This window comes from Mastigoproctus giganteus, chromosome 14, assembly GCF_048544385.1.
Source record: "Mastigoproctus giganteus isolate SK-2022 chromosome 14, ASM4854438v1, whole genome shotgun sequence".
Lineage (NCBI taxonomy): Eukaryota > Metazoa > Arthropoda > Arachnida > Uropygi > Thelyphonidae > Mastigoproctus > Mastigoproctus giganteus.
The window spans coordinates 76247792-76264579 of record NC_143588.1 but is presented as its reverse complement, the minus strand read 5'-3'; the positions used below and the strand labels follow the sequence as shown (position 1 = coordinate 76264579).

General features: G+C 35.6%; 1 protein-coding gene across 1 annotated transcript in view; it reads left to right on the top strand.

Annotated features, from left to right (window-relative positions):
* Positions 1-16314, top strand: part of LOC150075257 (uncharacterized) — a 258146-nt gene extending 241832 nt beyond the window's left edge. The window contains exons 6-7 of the mRNA XM_090388340.1: positions 2845-2957; positions 15504-16314. Coding sequence (XP_090244466.1) covers positions 2845-2957; positions 15504-15684 — 294 coding nt within the window. The 3' untranslated portion in view covers positions 15685-16314. The remainder of the gene's footprint in view (positions 1-2844; positions 2958-15503) is intronic.
* Positions 16315-16788: the final 474 nt, after the last annotated feature.

Genomic DNA, 16788 nt, shown 5'->3' with positions numbered 1-16788 from the left:
GATGTCATCTGATTCATGAGTAATGGTGAGATCAAAAATATTCTCACCCATGGTATTTTCTCTAACATGATGGCATAAAAAATAATCTAGTTTATTTAAAAAATCTGAGGCAGATTGAAGTCACCTATAATAAGACATTCATGCTTGCTTGCTTGCTTGCTCATTCCATCTGCATGCAGAGACTCTCATCATACTCTTCACAAACGTCTGGTCTGTAGATTCTATTCCCACTCTCATTATATCTTTGCTTCCAACTAGCTCACACTACACACATAGTCTATGCTGGCAGACATAACTTCAGACCCATCAAAAGCTCTTTTCACACTCAGGCAGCTTTTGATAAGAAGCATGACCCCACCACCCTTTTAATTTACCCTGACCCACCTAAGTTATTCAGGCTTGTTTCCCTAGCTTTATATTCCGACTCATTTAAAACATTGATACCCTCAGAACATCTTGCCAACATCGGCTGTTGCAGCAACAGACAAGAATTCTTGAAGTGAGTGCAAGCATTACTTTGACCCATATCATTAGTTAAAATTGGAGCTATATTACCCTTATCCCCAAAGGTGCATGACTGCCCAGATCTGATCTCTACTTGACTTTTTATCGTAGAACACAAAGGGAAAAGTGCACCAGAATAAACCTAACAGCATAGATGAATCAAATACAAACATTTTCCATGAAATTGAAGCTCTTGTAAAGGACATGTTACCTTGAATGTAATGTGTCCTTTATAATTTCCATCTTTATTCAGTTTGCCATATATATATAAAGCAAACTTTATTCTGCAGCTTTCTGTGATTTCCACTGCAACAAAAGTATGGCCCAGGATTTTACCCTCTCCCAGTTTAGAAAGCAGTAAAGGTTTTTTTTTTTTTTTTTTTAATTTTTCAAAGAAAAATAAATGTACAGGATGGCAATTCCTCTAACTTTCATTGCCAATAGAGTCTAGACAATACAAAACACTGCTGTCCCCTGTCAAAATCACATTAATGAAAAATGCGGTGTTGCTAATAATATGCACATTTGAAAATACATGTAATCCAATGTCTAGTTATAACAGAGGTACATTACTTATGAATCTCTACTTGAATGAATGAATAATCAGTATGATTATTCATTATGAATAATCATACTGATTATTCATAATGAATAATTGAATATTCTACTGCAACAGGATCTAGAAGTTAGGCAGATGGGCTGAGAAGTGGCAACTGAAGTATAACGTTGGCAAATACAAAATACTGCATATGGGTAGCAGTAACCCAAAAGAAATGTACCAACTGTGTGGTACTACACTCAGGGAGGTGGAGAATGAAAAAGACCTGGGGGTAATTGTGCAGTCAGATATGAAGTTCTCTGAGCAGTGCAGACGGGCTGCCAGAGCAGGTCATGGAGTTTTGTCAATGATATATCGGAATCTTGCTACAGAGACAAGGTGATTATACCTTTGTATAAGGCAATGGTTAGGCCACACCTTGAGTACTGCATACGGGTCTGGAGGCCTCATTTTAGGAAGGATGTAGAGTTGCTAGAACAAGTACAGAGAAGGGCAACAAGATTGGTGAGAGGAACAAAGGGGTGCTCTTACCAAGAAAGGTTTAAATTCTGCAAGTTGTAGCATCTGAAGACTAGGTACCTGCGAGGCGATCTGATTGAGATGTATAAGGCCTTGAATGCTTTGAGCAGACTCTGTGCTGACGGCAGAGCCGTGCCAAGGGTGAGACAAACAAGGCTCTTGCCTCAGATTAAAAGCTGAAAGGGGCACCAAAAGAAAGATTAAATAATTCCCAACATTGCCGTGATTAACAGCAGGACGAAAATTTTTCATTCTTGCCTTGAGTACTAAAATGGCTTGGCACGGCCCTGGCTGACAGGATACTTCCGTTTGCTCAGATTAAGAACCTGAGGGGCATAGATTCAAATTGAAGAAAGAGTTGTAGATAGATGTGCATGCAAAAGTTTGCCTTTAGCCAGCGGGTAGTTAATTGCTGGAACAGACTTCCATCTGTTGTTGTGGAAGTTGATGGCTTAAATAAATTTAAGTCCGAACTAGATGAACATTTGGAGTGACCAGATGGGTGAAATGGGAGGGGTTTTTTTTTTTTTTTTTGGCTGATGCCTGATTTCTTACATCATATGCCTCAACTAATGCTAATATATTGGTAGCCAGATTATACTTATTTCACAAATTTTCTAACTCTGAGAGAGAAAATTTCAGCACAGTGTGTGTGTGTGCGTGTGCCATCTTTTCTTCCCACTAAATGTTTTAAAAGCCAAGAAGCTGTTTTCATTTGTCATTCAACCAAAAGAGGTACTAAATTGAGATTACTGTATAACATATCTTGTTGTTGTTATTATTTGGTTTTTAGGAGCATTAGCAACTAAGGCCATATTGATCCGTGGATATGCGGTGGTCATTCACTGACCTTTCCGCATCCTCCACATTTGGTGGTCACGGGCTCGAACCCCGGTCTAATCAAGAAGCGTGTGCTACGCACTGCTGCTCCTGCCCACGGAGGTGCCCACATATCTTGTACATGGGACAGGAGAATGTATTAAATTGAAATTCAACCATTGAAGGAGAAAAACCTCACAGGAAAATATAGAAGATAAAGTTGAATTTAAAGAGTAAGACCAGATTACAGTGCAATTAAGGCAATTAATTATGAATGTATAAAAATCATAAAAAAATAGCCACAAACTAATGTCACAAACGTTTTATTTATTTTATATTCAGTAGTGTTTATGAAAGTAATTACATTATAATAAAACTAAAAGATTATTTTAAAATAATAACTGTGTTAAATTTTTAAAATATTAACTGTAACTGTGTTTTAGCTGTGGGTAAAATGGTTTGGAGATCACACATACACACAAGTAGAGCCTGAAAAACTAAAGACGCTTTCAGAAGGATTAGAAGCCCATCACCGAGCAAGAAAGAAGCACAGAAGGTAAAAGTTGAAATTATTGACATATTTCTTCTGAACTATCTGTTAGATAAGTAACCAAAAACCTTAATTATTTTCTTATTTATTTTTGAGATGAGCAACCAACAGTCATTTTGTTTATACACAGAAGAGAAGAGAAGTACAAAATTCTGCCCTTTTAAAGTTTCTGGCTTATCATACACAGTCAAGTCCCATTATAGTGCTTTTGAAGGGACTGGACTAAAGAACACTATAAGTGGCCTTTCTCCCTCTGATTTTTGGAGGTTTTTTTTTTTTTTTTTTATATTTCTTCCATCAATATTTTCTTAGTTAGCATTGTTTTAGGATTTTGCATTGTTTGTGAAGCAATGGTTTTTGTTGGGTTTTTTTTTTTTTTTTTGCATATAATAAATTTTAAAATTAAATTAAACTTATCTTGCTTATTAGTGTATAAACATGATAATTGTAGTATTAACATAATAATAATCTCTCATTAATAAAATTTATTGATAGCATATTGAACACATTCACACACAAAAAGTACAGATTACTGTATCAGCAAGAAAGTGGATGAATAATGTTGAATTTAAGAAAAAAAAAAAAAAAAAAACTGGTGTGAATGTAATAATGAATAGCTAAACACTGGGTTGCAAAGAGTGACCTTCAAAGGTAAGAGTTAAATATGAAGTAAACAAACCTGCAAATTAATGATTTTTAGAATTTATATAATTTTATACTTATATTATTCACTTTCCAAAAGTCAAGTGAAATGAGTTTATATCTGAGTTTATTCCTTCTTTGTGGCCTTAAAAAAGCCATATATACTAGAAAGCATTTAAATGGGAGTGCTGGAGGCATGAAAAAATGCATGATACTTCATACAATTGATGGATATTTACTGTATTTTAATATTTTAAAAATAAACATGAAGTTATGAATTTCAGATATTTATGTGGATGTAATCCAATTTTTAAAGTAATGTTTTTCTTTATACTTTTTTTTATTTATTAATTTAAAAAAGTAATTTTACCAAAACAAAACTGCAATTTCACAAAAGAAAGAGAGCTGTGCAGTGGTGAAATCCCTGTGTCTGGAAAGCTAAATATTCAGTGGGGTCATAGAGACTTGCAGCAATACTGATGATATTCATGATTTAATTTCCTAATATGATCAAGTAGCCAATTGCTTTCAAGTTACTCCCAAGATCAAAATTACAATTTAATTTTGACCTTGTTAAGACAGAAATTTAACCCCTTCTGCCCATGGAAGTATAGCAGTCCCAGTAACCTCAAGAATTCCATCGAGACATTCTGCTACAAACCTCACTGGAAGCAGTTGCTGTCAGTATCATCCTTAAAATTACTGTGTTGTTTCAATATACCAGTGGTGTGCAAACTGGGGCACGACCCCTAGAGGGATCGCGGAAATTTTTTTTTTTTTTTTTGTGCATATAGAAGCTATTGTTGTTACTAAACCTGTTGTTAAAATGACTTTTTCAATACTGTATGTGTAGAAATCTTACTACTGGAACTAAGTTTGAGATACAAATGAACCCTACTGTTTCTGAAATTCGCCTTAATTTGCTCACTGACCATGGACACAAAAAGCGGCTGACTGATGCAGCTTCTCAGTATATATTAATACTTCTCAGTACAACTCAGCAACAAGTAGTACTGAGAAGTACTATTCAATTAATCCTTTGCTGTAATCCCTTTAGCTCTTAATTCGTGCTTGCTATGCTACAGCACAAATTCTCAAATTGCCTAAAGGCCTGAGGTGCGAATATGGGGTAGCAGTAAATATATATAGCAAGTGTGTTGCACGCATGCTTTATTCTGCTTCATAATTCGGTGCTTTCATACAACTTGGATGTGTTTTTCATTCTTCTGCTACTTTTTCTATTGCACGTTTCATTATTATTATCATTGTTTTTAAGAAGGAAAAAAAATACATATTTTACCATGGACAACTGGGTAATCAGAACAAAAAGGCCGAGGAGTGACAACAATAATATTGCTTCAGTTACTTCAGAAGCTAATAAGGTAAGAAATATTATATCATGTGAAAATTTGGACATTAACGTTATTTCAAGTGAAGTGCAACCACCAATTTCTGGTAGAGAGCCATCATATTCCAAATCAAAAGAAACGAAAAAGAATAGAAAATATCAAGAGGAATTTATGAAGTATGGCTTCACCTACAGTGTCGGTGATGATGAGCAACGTCCTTTATGCATAATATGCTACGAAAAACTGGCTAATGAAAGCATGACACCTGTTAAATTAAAAAGACACTTGCATACGAAACATCCAGAGCTAATAAAAAAAACTGAATCTTTTTTCAAAAGCCATGCTGACACCATACAAGGTCAGAAATCTTTCATGAAGAAACCGGCAGTTCCTTGTAAAGCTTTAAGAGCATTGTTAGAAGTTTCGTAGGAAAAAACTTGAAATCACATACTATTGCTGAATCCCTTGTTCTCTCCCTGCTGCAATAAAAATGATTTCAATTATGCACGGAGAAAAGTACATCAACGATTTAAAAACCATTCCTCTGTCCAGATACACAGTCTCGCGGCATATTGCAGTTATCACAGACAACATAAAATTCAATTTATTAAATCGATTGAGAGAAAGTCCAATTTTTGCAATGCAGTTAGATGAATCCACAGATATTTCAAACCTTTCTCAACTAATTGTATGTCAGATACTGCTACGAGGGAGATATTTTGGAGGATTTTCTATTTTGCAAAGCTTTGGAAGGAAGAACGATGGGCGAGAATATTTTTGATGTTATAAATATTTTCATTCAAACAAATAATCTGACTTGGAAGAACTGTTGCGATTTGTGCTGATGGTGCAGCTGCATTAAAAGGAGAAAATAAAGGTTTAAAGGGCAAAGTAAAGGAAGTTGCTCCAAATACAGTTTTTAATCATTGTATTATACATAGGGAAGCATTAGTAGCAAAGGAAATTCAAACTGATTTGTACAAAGTTTTGAAAGATGCAGTAAGTGTGGTCAACTTTATTAAAAGTAGAAGCTTAAATAGCAGACTTTTCACTATACTTTGTAATGAAATAGGATCCGCTTATGAAACGCTTCTTTTATGTACGAAAGTGAGGTGGTTGTCCAGTGGTAAAGGTGCCTCTGTAGCCAGGTGGGCAGGAGCAGCAGTGCGCAGCACATGCTTCTTGATTAGACCGGGGTTCGAGCCCGTGACCGCCAAATACGGAGGATGCGGAAAGGTCAGGGAATGACCACCGCATATCCCCGGAGCAATATGGCCTTAGTTGCTAATGCTCCTAAAAAAAAAAAAATAACAATAATAACCAGTGGTAAAGTGTTGCGACGTCTTTTTGACCTCAAACATGAAGTTTTATTGTTTTTATCAGATACAAATCAGAACCTTGCCCGATTGTTTACAAATCAAAAATGGCTTGGAAAACTTAATTACCTTGTTGATATATTTGAAAAACTTAGTGATTTAAATTTAAGTCTTCAAGGACATGGAACAAATATATTAATACTCATTGATAAAATAGAAGCGTTCAAAAAGAAGCTTAATCTTTGGAAAACTGAATTTGAGCATAATAACATTGAAATGTTCCCATGTTTTTCTGATTTTGTTAATAGCAGTAATATTGACATTTTACAATTTAGATATATCATTGCCACCCACCTGACAATGCTAATTAAGAATTTTTCCAAACGATTTCATGTTTCTCCAGAAAAAAAGTTGTATTGGATTTGTGATCCTTTTGCTTTTGATATTTCTTCATTCCCCGAAATTACCATTGAGCAAAAGGAAGATCTTATCGACCTGTTGTGTGACAAAGCATTATATGCTCGTTTCAACATTACAACTTGTGAAAAATTTTGGCTTTCTCTTTGAGACGAGTATCCAGAATTATCAAAAATGGCGATACAAACATTGCTACCTTTCGGGACTACATATTTATGTGAGGTTGGTTTCTCAAAATTAACAGCTATAAAAACAAAACAGTGTTCCAGGCTTGATCCAGAAGATGACATGAGATTAGCAATTTCAAATATTGAGCCAAATATGGACCAAATATTATCGTTTATTCAGGCTCATACTTCTCATTAATTGCTTTGTTTTGCTATTATTCATTTTTTTATTGTTTTGTTTTGTAATTGTTCATTTTTTATTGGTTTGTAATTTTAATTGAAGAATAAAAATTTAATTTGTTGTTTTTACTGTATTCAATTAAACAATTATTTTAATGTGTAAATTAAAAAGAAAGAAATGTTTTATTCTTTTCTCGGTACTTGAATAAAATTGTCTACTCTAATTTATGAAATGCTATTTTTTCTCTAAAAATCTGGTCATCCCACCTCTGTGTTTACGTGAAGGGGGGTCACGTCAATTTTATATTTAATAAAGGGGGTTGCAAGGGAGATAAGTTTCCGCGCCACTGCAATATACCTTTCACCAAATCATGTTGTACTAACAAAGATCTTGAAGTTGTTGCACAAACGCTAGTCACATTCTATTTATTAGATGACTTAAATGGGCACTACCTGTTATGGGGTTTCCCCCATATGGATAATAAAGGGAAGTTTATTGAACTGGTACTAGATTATCATAACCTCAGGCTGTTAAATACAGAATCAAATACTCATATACATCTCCCAACAGGATCCACTACAGCTGTTGACTTCACTATATGCTTCCCTGCTTTATGTACATATATAGAGTGGATATTGTTAAATGATCCACTCACCAGCGATCATTTCTGATCTCTTGTAAATTGCAAACAAATATCAGCATTTACAGAACAAAGGATAAGATGGAAATTCTCCAGAGAGATTGCAAAACTTTCTCTGCTAGTATTGTCTTGAATGATTAATTACATTATCCAGACTTAATAAATAGATAATTCCACCAAGCAGATACTAGTAGCAGCTGCAAAGGTAAACCACGATCATCTAACAAAAATGCTTATCTGCAAACCCCTTGTGAAATAACTTGTGCAGTAAAACAAGACAGGAAATGAAAAAAAGCATAGAACATACTCAGAAGCATTCCACAACTCAAAATCTGATTAATTGCAAAATAATTAAAGCTACTGAAAGACAAATAAGATGGGGAGTACAAAAATGACTCCTGGATACACTTTGCATTCTGTTATTACTGAGAATACAGATATCAGATTAATATAGAAAAAATTCCGACAGTTAAAAGATAAATATCTGCGATATGCTTTGCAATCTTCAGTTGAAATAGGTTCGAGCCCATCACCACCAAATACGGAGGATGCGGAAAGGTCAGGGAATGACCATCGCATATCCTGGAGCAATATGGCCTTAGCTGCTAATGCTCCTAAAAACCAAATAACAAACAACAAGTTGAAATAGGCCGGACATTATTGTTCCCAGTAGTTACAGGAAATGCTCTTGTAGAAACCTTTATAAAGTATCAGCAGTAGGAGCATATAAACCATCTTTCCAAAAAACATAAAACTTTAGCAGAATGTTATAATACCAACATTACGTTCCTTACAATCAGTCTTTCACAATTTGTGATCTCTGTGCACATAATGAAGAACAGCAATAAAGGGTGCAGCCTGCAAAGTTTGACAACTAGATATATGTGGGGGATGGAATCTAATTGAGTTGTGTAAAAGGATGATTGGGTAAAATAAGTGAGGAAGATCTATTATCCCTGGTATAATAGATCTTCCTGGGGGCACAAATATAAAATCATAAGGAGCAGATTATAAGCAGAAGATTGGATTTTGTGAAGTTCACCTACAGGTAGCAAGTTGTCAAACACTGGAATAAGTTGCCTTTCAATGTTGTAGAAGCAGAGAGTCTGGCTAATGTCAAAGCAGAATTAGGTTGTTACCTTATGGAAATAGAATGAATACTGTTTTATGTTATACAGGGCATTTCAAAAATGATGGTCAATAATTTAAAGGTGAAAAGAACAAACTAAATTAAGCAAAAAAGTTCCAGTGAACATCGGGCTGCAAATGAACCGTTTTTGAGATAATGCACACTTTCTGTTGAGATCCATCACTGGCTATGGGAGGACTAGTTTAGCAAACAGCTGTGAATACTTTGCTTAGGGTGGTTTCATTAAACATAATATAATACATTTTTAATTTTTGCTTTCAACACCACAGGATTTTACAGATGTTACATGTTACAGGATATTACGAAAGGTGTTCAAAATGCTGTCCTTGCATCCATACGCAGCTTTGTAGTCTTCTCTACATTGAGTTGCAATTCCTCTCAGGCATTCCTGGGTCATTTCTGATTAGCTGAAAGGCTCTTTCAACCCAACGCTGCAATTCCTCAACTGTGTTAATGTCAGAAGTGTACACCAAGCTTTTTACATGATATATCTTCAAAAAGGCCTATGGGGCTGGGTAATTCCATATTGAAATAATTACGCTCAAACACCAGCCAAGCGGTTAAAATTTTACTATAAAATGTAATAAAATAAGATATAAAATAAATATGATACGAATATCAGTTAAACTAGACTATTACAATAAATACAATAAAATAGGTTAAAACAATTAAAAACAATGCTAAAATCATTAATTATTACTGGCACGACACATCCTTAAGTAACAGGCCCATGGCACTCAAACACGTGATTCACCAGTCACAGTCGGCATTTCCCACTTGTGCACCGGAAAAACGGAAGTGGCTCGGGGCGTGCCATACGAAATCGATCATCAGGTCTGAGGACAACCGTCTCGAACAGGGGGTGTAAACGCATACCCCTGTCCCTGTTGATAGAATTATGACTAGATGCACCGATTCGTAAGCTCTCGAGCCACTTGTGTTCCCAGAAGCCATGGGCACAGTCAGTTATGACTGCGTCTTCAGGGGAGATCCAATGTTGCTTCTCCCAGAAATGCTCTGCCACAGCAGACCTCCCATAGTTCGCAGTCTTTATAGCAGTCATGTGCTCCCCCAGACAGTCTTTTAAACGTCTCCCCCACATAGCACTCCTCACAATTCGGGCACTTAATCTCATAGACCACACTACTAGTGGAGTCTTGGGTTACGGGGTCTTTAACTTGCGACACCACTGTGTGCAAACTCCGTCCCGGAAGTTGCACACAGTGGGTCTGACACTCCCGCAATGACCGTACAACACGTTCAGAAAGGCCCGGATAGTAAGAGATATATGCGGTGGCCACAGGGGCGGGTGACTCCCTACGGTTGGGCTCAACCCTATTAATATATTTGTCCAAGACCCTCTGGGGGTAACTGCACTTACTGAGGTCTGCCGTGACCTTACATATTTCCATTTCTCTTTCCTCGGGGGTACTAGAGTGGGTCCACACCCTATTCAGTAACACCCTGGCTACACTATTCTTATACTAAGCCTGTGCCGAGCTGTAATGAATATATTTGCTACGGCACATTGGCTTTCTATATACTGTTGTCTTTAATCTAAGACCATCTCTGAGTCGCCTCCATAGCTAGGTGGGAAGGAGCAGCAGTGCGTAGCACACGCTTCTTGATTAGACCGGGGTTCAAGCCAGTCACCACCAAATACGGAGGATGCGGAAAGGTCAGGGAATGACCACCGCATATCCCGAAGCAATATGGCCTTAGTTGCTAATGCTCCTAAAAACCAAATAACAACAGCAAGACCATCTCTACTAACCAGGACATCTAGAAACTGGAGGGTCCGCTTGGCTGGTGTTTGAGTGTAATTATTTCAATATTTTTACATGACCCCTATCTGAGGATTAGGATTTAAGTCTGGTGATCTGGGAGGCTACATTACAGGCCCACGTCTACCTATCTACCGTTGACCATACCTTCTAGTTAGATACCAAGTCACAACTCAAGCAAAATGTGCCGATGCACCATTATGCATGAACCACATGTTCTGGGGTGCTGAAGTGGAACATCATCAAGGAGGTCTGGAAGAACATTATGCAGGAACTGAAGGTACAGCTCTCCTGTTAGGCTGTTTGGCAGAAAGTTTGGTCCAATTAGGCAGTCTCCTAGTAGTCCTATCCAGACATTCAATGAGAAACATTGCTGATGTCGTGACTCGTGAATTGCATTAGGATTTTTTTTGGACCAAACGTGACAGTTACGAAAATTAAAAATACCATCATGAGCAAACCCAGCTTCATCAGTGGACAAAATGTTGTTTAAAAATTGGGGGTTCAGGACACACTGTTGTTGCATCCACTGGCTGAAGTTCACTCTAGGAGGGTAGTCTGTATTGCTGAGACTTGGTTACATGCTGGATATGGTAGGGTAACAGTAATTGGTGATTTAAAATTCGCCACACACTGCTATGACTCAGTACACACTCTTGCAGAGCAACCCTCCTTGCCAAAATTTCTGGATTTTGTTCTGTTCTTTCTAACACCCTTTCCTCAACATCGGGTGTTATGCTTCTGGGCCTACCTGCTCATACTCCTTGTGCGAAGCACCCATGTTCTCTAAGGCATTGATGTACCCTGATGAATGTGCACCTGTTGGGCTGCCTTCGGCATGGAAATGCTTCTTGGTACAAACATACAACCTCGAGTGCACTGCTGTTGTCTTTACCATACATGAAGTGCATGTCCGCATACCTTTCGTTGCTGTAACCTCTTTCCATGTTGACTATCCTTTGACAAGTACTAGTATGCCTGCTACGTCTCAGAGCATTGAGAGAGGGAAAGGGAGAGAATGAGCATAACCTAAACAAGCAAGTCCGTGGTGGATCCCAGCTCTGTACAGTTCACTTAAGGACCCATGTTTACTTTTTTTTACATATTGTAGTCTGTACAGTTCACCTTTAACCCTTTCATGGATTATCCCAAGATATCTCATTTTTAGTTTTAAATGTTATTTGGAACTTCGAAATATCTCGGGATACAATAATACCTCCAAATTTAGGACTGAAACGTATTTTCTCTGGTATTTATCTGGCTAATTTTGCATTAGTCAGGTAAATCCCAAGTTTTCTCAGGATTTTCTTACGCCTGGCAGCAAACGACTGGTTTCGTTTTACTTATATTGTACAGCAATTTCAGAACAGTAGCATGCATTCCTGTGCTGCCAGTAAGCAAAATATAATTTGCCATCCTAAATGCAGAATACTGAACCCTTTTTTTGTGAATTATTTTCACAATAATTCACAAAAACAATATTGAAAAATATTTCAGCACCCTCTTGTACTGCTGCCCGTAAGTGATGCTTGCCTCGCCTGTCTACTTGTGGCAGCCATGTGTCAGAATGTAGTTAGTTTGCGATTACTGCTTGTGGTGGGAGGTTACTGCTTGTGCATTCCACTTGATTTTTGAAATTTATTTATATAATGAGTAATGAAGACTTTTTCTGTGCCTTTCTTTTAGTTCAAGCACTAATTTATTTTAAAAATCTGTATAATTTGCATACTTTTTGGCATACACGAGATAACTCAGGATAGCCCAAATGGATTAATTACTCCCATGTATTTTCTACAAAAAAATTAATAAATAACACAAAAAACTTTACAATAAGTATTCGCACGATGCATACTTTTAATCTGTAAAATAAAAAAAAGTCGATCCGTTATGGCATATTTTCCGGAAAAAAATGTTCCGTGAAGGGGTTGGTTAAATTATTGACCATCACTTTTGAAACACCCTGTATAGTATCTTATGTTAGATTGCATGTGTTAGTGTTGGTAAAGAGTAGTGAAAAACTGATAGACATACCTCATCAAATCTGTGGAGTACACATAGGTAAATTTATGTTAGATTGACAAAGGGATGATTATCTCATTGTGTGAGGTAGTGGTTAGGCTGTTTCTTGAGTACTACTGCATACAGGATTGGAAGCATCATTTCAGGAAGGGTGTAGATTTGTTAGAATTGATGCAAAGAAGAGTAGCAAGATTATTCAACAGTACAAAAAGGCATACCTGCCAAGAAAGACTGGAATTTTGTAAATCACAAAATATGGAAATTAGGAACCTATTCAGAAGACTTGATTAATGTGTTAATCTCCAAATGAGTGGAGTAAAATAAATGCTGAGGAACCCTTACTCCTTGGATTCCACACACTCAGAGGGACATAAATTGAAAATGGGTGGTTGCAGGTTAGATGTATGGGAATTTGCTTTCATCCAGAGAGTAATTGTTGGAATTAACTTGTATATAGTTTGTGGAAATGGGAAGTTTGAATAGATTTAAAGGAGGATTGGACAAATTATTAGAAGTGATAAGAAAATGAAGTGGGTGTGACATTTTATAAGCTTGCTTTTTTGTATGATTTTACTATAACCATCTGGTCATCACCAGTTGTCATTTTGGGCAATCGTTGCACGAAAAAATTTTAGATTTCTGTTGAGACAGAGTTTAGTGAAGGGCAGAAGCAGTGGCAGATTCAGGGTAGGGACACATGCCCCCTTGTCATTTTTTGGAGAATATACATCAATCGTTTAAATTCCCTATAGCTACAAAAAAAAAAAAAAATTTTTTTTTTTTTTTTTTTCATTGGTAACATAGGATTTTATCTATTTTGCATTGTGGCTCAGCTATTTTCAACTGACTACAGTTGGCAACACTGATGTGATTGCCATTCTAGTTCGAGGCGTCACGCAGTTTGGTCGTGCATAATGTTTACTTCAAAGTAATTCAGACTTCGGCACACAGCTAGTGTCCGCCAGTCACATTATATTTGATATATAATGTGACTTAATACTGCTGCTTATAAAATTTACAACTCTGTAAAAAGAGAATAAAAAATTTAAAGAAATAATTTTATTATATGTACGCATTTGCCAACTTTAATATATTTTCACACTGAATGGTAGCCTTTTGCTGATTGCTGTCCTCATATTAGTTTCTTGCAGTGTTTGTGGTAAGTGGTGATCAGCTTCCTCGGTCTCAATGGACAGAAGGCACAAGTTGTATTAGGGAAAAAAGGATCTACAGCTTTATAAATATTGTCAGAAAGAAATAACACCACTCATACTGTGGATTTTAGTGTTTTGCACCAACCTTACGTAAAAATAAAAACACAAAGGAAACTGGACTTTTAATAACTGTGTTTATAATAAATTATAATAACCTGTATTTACAATAAATTTAACTTTACGATAAACTATACATATAAAATATTAAAATCTGCTACATTAAGAACAATAAAATGCATTAAAATATACTAAGTTAAAAGCGATAAAAAAACCATAGCTTTCAAAGGCTCCAGCCTTCTTCTTCTGCAGTACATCTTTAAATATCAGCAGGTTCATGGTACTCATCACGTGTTTCATTCTCACGCGTTCCGTTCTCTTGCGTTGTGGAACCGGAAGTGGCTCGAGCGGGAGTCATACGGAACCGTTCATCCCTTCTGAGGATAGTGGCCTCAAAGAGGGGATGAATCCGCGTACCTCTATCTCTATTAATGTTGATTGTAGAACAGATCCGCAAACTCTCGAGCCACTTACGGTCCCAGAACTTATGCGCCCTATTTAAAGATGTACTGCAGAAGAAGAAAATACCGCTGAAGAAGAAGGCTGGAGCCTTTGAAAGCTATGGTTTTTTTTTTTATCGCTTTTAACTTAGTATATTTTAATGCATTTTATTGTTCTTAATGTAGCAGATTTTAATATTTTATATGTATAGTTTATCGTAAAGTTAAATTTATTGTAAATACAGGTTATTATAATTTATTATAAACACAGTTATTAAAAGTCCAGTTTCCTTTGTGTTTTTATTTTTACGTAAGGTTGGTGCAAAACACTAAAATCCACAGTATGAATATACCCAACCTCAGAGGCCTATTTGAAGAAATAACACCACTTCTGGATTTTTTTCTGAGACATTATTGGGAAAAAAAATTTTTTTTTTTTTTTTTTTTTTTAATAATGTAAAAATAAATTACTCAATTTAAATATAATGTATAAAAATTTTCAATACTATTAATATGTAAAATTTAAGACACCACTAACTGGAGAAACAACAAACTTATATATTTATTAACAAACAAATGTTAATAGTTATTAAGAAACTATGGTCATGCCATTGCATATCAGAATACGTACATGCTCAGTTTCGTGGTATGCTGATATGTTTGTTTAAATTGATTGAAACCATTGCTGTATCATAAGTTTTATGAGGCATGGTATTCTAGGATTAATTTCTTAGTTAACAATGTTTCTATCATGTATTCGTGTTCCAAACCTTAAGCTACATAATAAATATATTCTTAGATCTAAATTATGTAGAATTGTCAAATTGGAGCAATTTTTTATCTGTGCTAGTTTGAAATTGATTAAATAACATAGTGTTGATTTTAATTTATGGTGCAACTTCCACTGGTGTAAGGATATGAAAAACCATATTGATGTATTATGTAGCAGTCACGATTATCTTTTTTTATAAAAAGAAAAGAAAAGAATCATCTAGCTCAGTTGTCTTGAAATTATATTGCTCTTTTATGTATGTATATATGTACTTGTAAAATTAATGCTCTGAAACAGAACAAAGAAATGTTGCATGTGTGTTATTTCTTCTTGAACATGTGTATATTAAAACAAGAATAGCAAACTTTTTGCGCTAAATTAAAGTGTGATTTATTTATTTACAGAGGAAGAAAAATGAATACCCACTTAGAAAATGCTATTCAGGAAGCTATGTTGGAACTTGACAGACAAACAGTAACAAATGAAGAAAGTGAACTAGCAAAGGTATCAGCCCAACTCTGTACCATTTCCACCACTAGTGGGACAGGCAGAACTAGGGGACCCAAACATCGACGGAGTAGATAACAAACACTATTGTATACTTGTGTTTAGTGACAACTGCTTGTTACACATTGTTGAATAATGTTTACGGTACGATTTTTGTGTGCCTCACTTTTTCATTAGATTAATGAATGGCATGTGGTTATTATTAACCAACAAAGCACGTCTCAGTTATGCACTTAGAGTTGTGTTTTGTTTATTTGGGATATTTTAAGAATATCTGTTGCCGTTGACGCTTGTAGTTTATAAGCCAATCACATGTAAAAAAGTCCCTCATTTTTTCTGTATACTATCATGAACACCAAAGAAAATCGCTATTGGTGTTTAACCTGTATACTTCTGCCATGAGGTCTTCTGAAGACCACGTTACAACAGTTTCATGGAAAAATCATGTTTTCAAATGGTTTGAGTAAACAATCTGTTATAAGTACAGCCTGTGGCTTTTTTTATTTCTTTTGTCAGAAATCAGGAGTGTAAAAGTTGAAGTTTTGTGGAGAGCCGTTGTTTCTGTTTTATATGCCTCAGATATAGGGTAATGCGTCCATGCTCAATGTAGTCTGTTTCTCTTTATGGATTTGGTTGTTACAGCATGATGTTGTGTGTGGATGTGCTTTGTGCACCCATTTTTAGCAAGATGCTCTTTCAGAGATTAAAATCTTATGCACATAAAGATTGTTTGAAGTGTTATTTATTTCATGCCATTAAAAAGTACATACAAATAAATCACATGAATTAATTTAGATCCTGAACACTTTTTAACCAACCAAGTTGTTTTGTTATATTTCGTGGCTATATATATATATATATATATATATATATATGTGCACCAATTGCTAAATAATAATATGCTAAAATAATATTGTTAAAAATGTATTATAGCAGTTTCTGTTTATCGGACAGCCATACAGCAAAAGGGATTAAAAAAAAAAAAGTGCAGTCTATATCATATTTCAGTAGATGCTTATTTCTGAAAATAGATTACCACATCCATCATCATGATTATTATTACAGAATCACCATGCTAAATTGTTCAATGAAAATAAGACCATAAAGACATTCATATAAAAGTATATCTTCATGAAATTATCATCACCCTTCTTCATAGTCGTATGCTGGATCCGTGTGGCA